Source organism: Wolffia australiana, chromosome 6 (assembly GCF_029677425.1).
Source record: "Wolffia australiana isolate 7733 chromosome 6, ASM2967742v1".
NCBI lineage: Eukaryota > Viridiplantae > Streptophyta > Magnoliopsida > Alismatales > Araceae > Wolffia > Wolffia australiana.
In genome coordinates, this window is record NC_135840.1 from 16,648,785 (window position 1) to 16,659,008 (window position 10,224).

Here is a 10,224-nt window from a genome sequence, read left to right on the forward strand (position 1 = left end):
TTGAGATTAAATCATTCCAATCTGTCATATTCGTTGGAGAAGTCTTCAGTATGCGTTCTGTTCATATTCAATATGATTTACAGAAGAAAATAGACCACTTTGGGACAAAGAAAATACCTTTTCTGTAATCTAGGCCCCTTAAAAAATCCTTTGTGATGAAAAGAAAGTAAAAAAAATAAGCAAGATCATTAGATACCATTGACTCCAGGACGAGCCTTCAGGGCTTCAGTCCTCTTGCTCTTCTCAATGGCCCCCACCAGCCAGTCTGTAGCTTCTCTGATACCCATCCTGAAATTTAACATGATTACCGTCAACGGCATCATAATTATGTTAAGTTTGTTCCTTTCAAAGTGTAATAACACAACCCTTCCCTTAATCAAAGTTGGAGGCCTCAACCAAAAAAGAATTTAAGATATCATTTCTGACATTAGCTTCAGAAGTCAATGAAGATGAAAATGAAAGTTTACCCAGATATTCATGTTAAACAGTCAATTCAGATTCAAGAAGTATTAGATAATTATGATGTTACCTTGCACTTCCACTTCTCGAAGTACAGCTTTTTAAAAAAACAAGAAGTATAGCTAATAATAGCAATATCTTGGTGCTTTTCATATTCGACCTCTGGTTTGATCCATATTCAATTCAGGATCGTAACACAGGGCCCCCTTTCTGGGAGATGGATCTCCCAACCAATTCCACAGTAACATCACATCCTCTCTACTCTCCTAACAAGAAGGGTACAAGTATTTAAAGAGTAGTAAACCAAATATAATAGACTGAAATACTCTTGATCGGGGTTGGGGATCCTAACAAAATACAAGTGATCAAGTGAATTGGATGATGTCTGCCCAAGTTCTCAACAGGAGAACATAGCTTTACCAGACCAAGTAAAGGTTCGACCATGGATGATCAAAATGGGTGTATGCATGTTTGTTTGAAAATGATGATCCAGAGATATCTTTCGATATAAGCATCATTTTTATGAAGAATTTAAAAATGATACGATCCTCGCATCTCCAGCTTCCTCTTTCTCTTTCTTGCCAAATCGACCAAGCTAACAACATTTTCTTGCTGTCCTCATTAAAGGGTTACATCTATCTGAAGTAAAACGACCTTAATGAAAATGGCGTAAATAACCATTTAAGGGTTTGGAGCTCATATCAGATTATCATGAGGATATTGAATTTTGGAGCCTACGCGTCAAAAATGCAAGTTTGGTCAGTTAACTCCTTCCTCTTCCTCCTTTCTTCCTTAATCGGTCATCTAGCTCTTCCTCTTCCTCTTCCTCCTTTCTTCCTGAATCGGTGAAGTCAAATACATCTTTTCCCTACCCTCATCAGGCGGTATATATCTTTAAAGGAAAATAACTCTAATATAAATGATGGACAAAACCCATCTGGGTTTGGGGACCATATCAGGTTTCCATTAGGGCTACGAGTTTTTGGCGCTTACCCGTCAAGAGCAGAAATGGCCTCAAACATGTAAATTCGGTCATCTAGCTCTTTCAAATCCAGATATCGAGCTACTTCATCTGACGAACCAGCGCCTGGAAGATCCTGCAAAAATGGATCATAGAGAGCAAATTATTTTTTTTGAAGAATAATAGAGAGCAAAGATGAAGTAGATTATAATTCTTCAAGAAGATCCAAGCCATCAAAACCCAACATGAAGAATCAAATGTTGCTGTGGTCCAAAGTAAGTCAACAAAGAGAGGCGAATTTTGTCTCTGAGTATTATTTCGTGGACGCACTCAAATTTTTTTCTGCTATCACTCTATCGACACAATTGAATGAAAATACTTACACTAATTGCTGATTTTTCCAGTAAAAATAAATCACTAAAGTCATTCTATACTGAAAATGCACCATTAATAATATCTACTCAAACTCATCGTTAATGACTGATTGAATTGTCATAGCTCGACAAAAACATCAACTCAAGCTTGTCATTAAATACCAAAGAGGAGACCAGAAGATTACACATATTAGGAAAAAGATGACACTGCATGGTAAATTGTGAGACATAATAAAGTTAGCTCCAATGATAGAGAGAATTGAAACAGGACATTCAGCAAAGTTTAATGTCATATTAAAGTACAAAAAATGAAATCCAGGTACAAGAAATAAATCAGATACACGGAAATAGGTCTTTTCTCCACCACCTGTTTGTTAGCCAGTATTAAAACCGGTGCTCCCCGCAGATCTTCATGTCGAAGTACCTTTTCTGGTCATCCAAAATTCGCACAATGACATGTTAGATTTTTTTGCACAAAAAAATTAATAATTGGAAATACCATGATCAACAATCAATAATAGAAAAAGGAAAAAGCAGATAAATTTAGACTAGATCCTTGATTTGAACTAACCTAGTGCGGATTTTGAGTCTTCAAAACGAGATGGAGATGCAGCATCTATTACATATATTACAGCATGCGCCTCCTCATAGTATTTCTCCCATATGGTGCGTAGACCAATCTGATAGTGTAACCCAACTAAAAATAAGCAAAATATGTAGAAAATATAACGAATGAGAAATTCTCAAAGAAAGCCCAATTTGATCAAGAGGGTAAAGACCACAACATAAATACGGTCGATTTACAATCAATCCATTCTTCAAAATGGAGTTCTTATCATAGTTCAAAGTCATCCAAACTTAAAAGGCATGCGTCATGAGCATGAACAAAGAGGAAAAATAAAATAAGTGTTCTTGTTTACGTACCATGAGCATATTTCCCGTTCGATTAAAAAAAAATTATATGTGCCTCTAATGTAGGGTGTTATCTTTCCCATTTTCACCAAAGCACAAAAAAATTGTGAGGAAAATTTTTACGCGCTCCTCTAGGATATATATTAGAGACGATGAGATAGTGAGGAAATTTTCTTCGTGTACCATTAGCATAGTTGTCATTTGCTTAGACCCAACCTTTGATGTGTGCTTTCTAAATAGGGTGTCATCTTTTTTTCCCCACGTTCACCAAAAAAATCAAAGAGGATATAACAATGCCCCGACTAGAGTTCTCGAAAATAATAGAGAATCAAAAACAGCGTAAGGAAAAGTTCTCAACGTATCATGACCATAAATTACCCTTAGAGAAAAGCTTTCACGTGGTTTTAATAGCTTTTTCCACTTCCGCCAAAAAAAATAAAACATAATAGTGTCATAAAAATCAATAAAATAAATTAGATAGCAAGGAAAAATGACTCCAGCTAAGTACCAAACTAAGGAGCTATAATAATACTAGAGATAAGAAAGCCTAGAATAATCACAGGAAGAGCATCAGAATACTCAAACCAATTTAAAGCTGTTGAATGCTAAAACTTCCAGGAACATAATATTGTAAGAATAAGTATGATAATGAAAAAAAGGAAGGATCGCACCTGCCCTCCAAGGTCCCAAAACACAATCTTTGCATTTGAGACTTCAATCCGACCAATATTTAAACCAACTGTTGGGACAATCCGATCAGATGGTAAGCCTTCCAGTTTTGAGTATGATGACTTCAATTTCTCTAGCAAAGTCTGAAAATCGACAATTTTCCAGTGAATAAAAAATCTCTAAATGAAAAGTTCTAGCAGCATCAAGGTTAGACATAAAATATTCATAAGTACGTTCTTTTTCACACCCAGAGAGAGGACACATTAGCCCCACCAAGCTGACGCCTGGATAGCAGATGCATTTCTACCCATTAAATGTTTTACTGTCGTTTAGATATGACTTCACTGGGGTTGTAATTTATTACTTATGAGGCCTACAATGTTCGAAAGGTAATGTACATAAATAAAATATAATAAGGTATCAACATTAAAGTTAAAATAAGATTAATGTCAATGTTCTATGCCAGAACAACTTATTTGATAATCAATAATTTTCTCCATTAAATTATAGGGTACTAATCTTAAATATTAATGATGGCGAACATTTTTCATCAAGAAGACTAATAAGCCTCCATTCAAGAGAGAGCAAGAGAGATTAGGAAACTAAGACTAATAACTCTTAAGCCAACCTGTTAATGATAATTCAACAAATAAAATGGTTTACTGCTCTGAGTCACATAACACTATGGCGATGATATAAAGTAATCTTAGTTTAAAAGAGATATTTTTCCCAGTTGAAATGAAAAATGCTCTTCCAAGAAAACAAATTCGACCCGATTAACACCGATGATTTTATATGAGCATAACGGATACTTCCCCAGCAAAATAGAATAATGTACTTAGTAAGCCCAATAACATGAAAAATATTTCACAGAAGAGTACATTGACCAAGATAAAAGCACATACAGTTTTCCCTGCCTTGTCAATGCCAAGAATAAGCACATGGAACTCAGTCTTTGTATATACATACTTCCACAGGCCATACAACAGTGAAAACATTTCTTCGCCCTTGGGGTGAAACTTCAGACAATATTCAAAACCTGGCATGAACAATTACAAGCATAATCTGAGAGAGGCAGTGATATCAACAAATTTTCAAATAAAACCTCAATTTACAAGGTAATTCAGAAAATATGACTAACAGCTTTTTTTGAAGAAGAGAAACAAATTTTCAAAAAATACCCTGATTTCTTGCCTTTTTTACGCCAGAAAATTTCTTAAATGTCAGGATATCCATTATGTTAGATCTTTATCTAGTACCCCTGAGTAAACGATGTTTCAACAGTTATAGACGACAAGAACTAGACTATAAGGATGTTGAGCAGCCCAAGCCTTAGTTTTGCGTGATGTATCAACTCATGCCAAATATAAATAAAAAGGTATAAAAAGATACGTCCAACTAGTTAGAAAAATAAGCTGGTTTAAACTCAAATTGTTATGCTACGAGCAGATAGACAAACAGAGAGAGAGAGAGAGAGAGAGATAAATCATTGAATAAGTAAAGGAAACGAGAAATTGGAGTCTAAATCATGAAATACTTATTCAATAAATGCCGGAGAGCAATATTAAACCATAGATTACGATTGAAAGAGATAAGTAGAAGACTAAATGGAAAACCAAAATTTGACTCCAAAGATATGTAAAGAAAATTAAATATTATTCGTGCATTTTTAGCAAAAATGTCCTAAACCTCTCTCCTTCTACTACTCTCTCTCGCGCTTATCTCTCTCTCTTGATATGTATACATGACTACCTTCCAATCAAAGTATTTTTATCTATCTCTCCTTCTCTCCCAAGAAATTGAAGAACTGATGCTAGATAAATTATGGGCACTGGAATACTGATAATCAAGCTAAAGTCCTAGACAGCAAATGAATAGATAGAAATTCATCAAATACAGAAAGAACAGCCAAAAACGACTCGCCTTCATTCCCTCATACTTTCCCGTAGAGCAATCCCTTTCTTTGTCTTTCTACAAAGTGAAACTACAGAAGAAAACTCTTCATTCCACAACCCTCACAGACCCTGCAAAATTGTTTCACGGCGATCAAGATTTTTCAAGAACATGCAGATCAGAGAAGAAAAATCCGACACAAACGGAGAGGAAGCTAACCTGGATCTGTCAAAGGGATTGTGAATCTAACTGGGGAGAGGCATGCAGAAATCCTCGTAATCGAGTTAAACCCACTTCGATTTCGGCAAAATTTATTGCTTTGATCCCGATTTTGGTGATGCTTAGTGCAAAAAATCCCGTCTTGGGATCTGTGACTGGAAATAGCAGGAATGTTAAAAATTCCTTGAACCCAACTTCAGATGCCAATTGAATCAAGTTGACAAATTGTGGGTTTGATGGGTTTGGAAATCTTGGCCCAGTCCAAATAGGATGGCCCAGAAAGGCCATTCGTCGGAGGATTAGTTGTCGACTCAATCATCCTTCGTCCACATTTCGTCATCATCACCTTTCCGTCATCAGTCCTGTATAGACATTCGCTCCAAATTAGAAATAGAACAGATGGCGAAATTGGCAATGACATTCTCGCACTCTCTTTCCCAATTTTCCTCTCTTTCGTTCGTTCATCATTTTCCGTCATCAGTTGTTCGTCGTCTCAGAAGAATGTCTTATGACTAAAGATGGAAATGCCTTCATTCAGTCACCCATCCATATAGTGCAGGGACGCAGACAAAACGATTTTTTCATCCCGGGATGAATAAATCATCCCGTCCGAGGTTACAGACGAATTTCGGGACGAAAATTTGTCCAGGGGACCACCGTACAGGACGGTTTTCGTCCCGTGGAATGAGAAAACCATTCGTCCGGAGGTCTCGCACGATGGACGGACGAATCTGGACGGAAAACAGCCAAATTCACATCTGACGGTTGAGATGTTGCCACGTAGCCTCGCAATGACAATTAGCACCAAAGTCCCTGTATTTTTACGTGTGTGCAAATGGATGCCATTCAGAAATAATTGTACATATGACCCTTTGCATTCTATCTCCTCAGTAATTCCCTAAAAAACTTGAAAAAAATCTATATTAATATATTAAAAATATAAAATGAGTTTTTTTCGTCCGGGACGAATTTCGGGACAAAAATTCGTCCCGGGAGGACTGGACGGGAGGAAAAACCTTCCCAGTATGACTGGACGGGACAGTTTTTTTTGGTTGGACAAAAAACCATCCCGTCCATCGTCCACGTCCGGGACGATCCGGAACTATACCAGTCCACCAGTTTGACGGACGACGGATGACAGATTGGGACACAATGAATGACGATCTGTCATCAATCCAATCCTACGCTCAAAGGCTTAAAAGCAGTTATGCCAAGCTATTAGGCCCCAAAGTAAACAGCATTCCAGCATGGAGGCCTGAGTGTTAAATCTGTGGAGTGTGCGGGTAGACTTGCTCGAGGGGAAACCCTGTATACTTAGACTCGAGAATAAGAAGTCAAGTCTATCATGTTACCCACTACACGTGCCATGGGTGGTGACGCTCGTCCCTGATCTTTAAGGCCAACGCCCACATGGTGCTCGTGCCCTCAGTCTTACCTGCATGGTGGTTCGGGGTAGGCTGTGTGTGAAGCGCCCAGCTTGGGGGCACGCTTGAAGTGACGGGTGCATGCAAGAGTGTGTGTGTGTGTGGATGTTGGCCCCAAGGTGCAGAAGCGTTACTATCCACGGCAGGTTGCACTCCGTAGTCACATTCCTATACATGCCTTGTGCCCAATTTAATAGCAATCGCCATCGATGTATCTTTACACATGTGATAATAAAATGTCTCACTGTTCTGTTATGGGCCTAGCCCAACCTCCTTCCAAACCCTAAGCAATCTCAAGTATTCGCAAAGAGACTTCCCCTGGCTAAGCATTGAAGGATGCCTAAGCCGAAGCCTTGATGATTGTGCACGTTTAATCCAAGCATTATTCATAGCTCTAGATTTGACCATGTGACACAAGCCAATGCCATCATTATTTGCTTTCTGGTTTTTTTTCCTCCCATATTCTTTTCTGCTAAATCAATTGAAGATTAGTTTAGAAAAACATTGCCGATAGAAGAAATATCTGTGATATTTTGTAATTGAGATTACATCAATCGTTCTATGAAAGTCAAAATCAAAATTCAATTCAAAAATATGTTTCCATGACAAATGGATTTTAAACAATTGTTTAACATTTTTATATGGCTTTTTTTAAGGCAGAAAGTTTCTTGATGGATGGAAATGAGGATTGCACTAAAGAATCAGATTTAATGTGGAGGATTGAAGGTCTTTTAAGAAAGATGAGATTTGACTAGCTAATGTAAGAGGTTTGATACTAGTTATATATACGATAGATTTGATATATATATATATCAAATCTATCATAAATAAATGATTAAACACCAGCTAACATGTATTAAATAAGGAATGATCCAATTCTCGCTAGATTAATAGTTTTATACAAGGAACTCTAGACGATATAACTCATAGCTTCTAATAACATCAAACTTGTACAACTCATTTTGCAATTTTGCGCTTAGTGTCATAATTACTCGAAAAGATCATAGTTCCTACGATAGGACTCAGAAAAGTATTTATCATCTGCTTGACCAAGAATTATATTCTATTTTTTTATTACAAACTGAGAGCATACAGCTTAAAACGCTATGTATTATATCAGCTCATCAGCCTGAAAAATCAGCGAAAGTATTGTGTCGTTACAGGCGCTGCTCAATAATTATAAAAATTTCCAAGAAATCAAACTTAAGAAATCAACTAGTTCAACTAAAATTTGAAAATCCACTTAATAGGTAATCCACCAACAATATTAAACAATGAAAATGTGATGTTTGGTATGATGAATATTTTGTGGATGTCAAGCGAAACCTCACTATCATTTTTTATTTAAGTTCATTGAATAAAATATTAGTTCATTATTACTACATTGTGATGTTTATAATGAAGTCCATGAATATGTGCAATGACCTAGTGAATTATAATGATGAGATCATAACACAGTGATCACTATTCTTTAAACATGTATGCTAAATATTCATTTTTGATGGATAGTCAATATGGACAAAAAATAATCTGGATAGAATAGCACCTTCTGATCCTATTTAGACGATAAGTATGGTTGATCCTCTGGCCATTAGTGTGGTGACACTAAGGGTAGATAGTGGGTGCTCTTTAAAGAAAGAGTTCACTAAATTAATCCGAACAAACCCTGAATGCAATTATACCTAAATGTCAATCAGGTTTATTCATGTCATGGTTGTATGAGTGATCCATTTACCTGAGATACCAAGGACATCTCGTCGATGGATGACTAAATTTTGACTACGACTTACAAGTCTCGAATCACAATATTCAAACAAGTCATAGCTTGATTTTTGGAGGAAGCCCACAGAGGTGATTGAGTGTTCAAGATGGGATCATCCGCCCTCGATATAAGAAGAGATTGATTCAAGGAAAATGATGCAAAAATCCTTGGCTAGGGTAGTGAGGATATTGTTCGCAAGTCTCGCGCAGATGAAGGATTATACATATATAGTAAGCGATGACAACAAAGGTTCCATGAGAGAGTTCAAACACTATTTGTTATCTTCTAGGGTACCAGGTGTAGCTTCGCACCCCACGGGCTGAAAACTTAACCTATCGATTGGGTATCAATCCTTAGTTAATTAATATATATGTTGATATAGTTAATTTATAAGGCTGGCTAATAATTGTTATTGGGCCACTAAGTTTATTAACTAGAATGATACATGAATATAGAGGGTCACGCATAAAATCATAAGGGCATTAATGAATATATTTTACTTGATGGGTTTTTGATAAAAATCTTAAGTAAATATAAATAAGGGAAGGGGCACCCATTTTAGGCACGCAAGCCATCCAAATCTGGGCTCCCCCCTACCCTTTCTCCATTCTGTGACCTTCTCGACTCAACTAAGGAGATAGTCTTCATGGTGAGAAGATCTTTAAGATTTTCAAGAAGAGTTTGAGAAGTGTAGATCCAAGAGCAAGATGATCATATGGATACTTCTAGAGGCCAGGCACGTGAACCGCTGCAGAACAATCTCAAAGTGAACAAGTCAAGGGAGGAACAAGTTCCCACAAGATACAAATGATGCATTTATTTCGAAGATCTTTTTGGAATCAACTTTAGCTTTCGTTGCATAGAAAAACTCCATTTTATCGTAATGTTTAAGACCGATAATTAATCCATCATAATGATTGGGCAAGACCAATTCATTATCATGTCAAGTATCACTAGCACATAGTGACAGAATCATTCTTGGGGTAAATGAAAATTTTAAACCATTGAAAATAAAGTTTTTTAAAATTATTTTTCTCAAAAATAGTTTATTTAATTCATTATAATTTGAATTTGAATTTTTAGTTTTATGCTATTAGACATCCAAATTCGGTCACATACATATGTGACTTATAAGGTTCAAAAGTACATGTGTTGACGTGGCTTAGTTTAGATATAACAAGAAAAAAATGTAACCCCAAAATCATGGACGTTATATACATATATATATATATATATAATATAACTGAATTTTTATTTATCATTGATTTTATAAACTTAAATATTAACGAGAAGTTTCATCCATGTGATTATTATATTATGATATTATCTATAACGATTACGGCCTATTGCATGAGTTTTTATGCCAACTTTGTTGGATTTCTCAAAGGTATAAAAACGTTAAGTTAACAAAAAATATTTTAACCAAGTTTATTTGAAAGACCCCTATTATTTAAATGATGTATATAAAGTATTGAGTCATTTTTAAATCTTTTTTACTAATCTCCATTTATTTTTTTTATTTTTTTCCTAATCTTCATTGTTGATCTCAAG

The 10,224-nt window shown here is 36.0% G+C and overlaps 1 protein-coding gene across 1 annotated transcript; it reads right to left on the bottom strand.

Annotated features, from left to right (window-relative positions):
• On the bottom strand, window positions 1-5,676 carry GB1 (GTP-binding protein 1). Its single transcript, XM_078577325.1, has 8 exons — window positions 5,488-5,676; window positions 5,299-5,399; window positions 4,281-4,414; window positions 3,378-3,518; window positions 2,366-2,474; window positions 2,162-2,223; window positions 1,453-1,556; window positions 1-288 (listed from the first exon to the last, which is right to left on the bottom strand). The coding sequence occupies exons 3-8, from the start codon at window positions 4,371-4,373 to the stop codon at window positions 189-191; spliced, it is 609 nt and encodes a 202-aa protein (XP_078433451.1). The 5' UTR covers window positions 4,374-4,414; window positions 5,299-5,399; window positions 5,488-5,676; the 3' UTR covers window positions 1-188.
• Window positions 5,677-10,224: the final 4,548 nt, after the last annotated feature.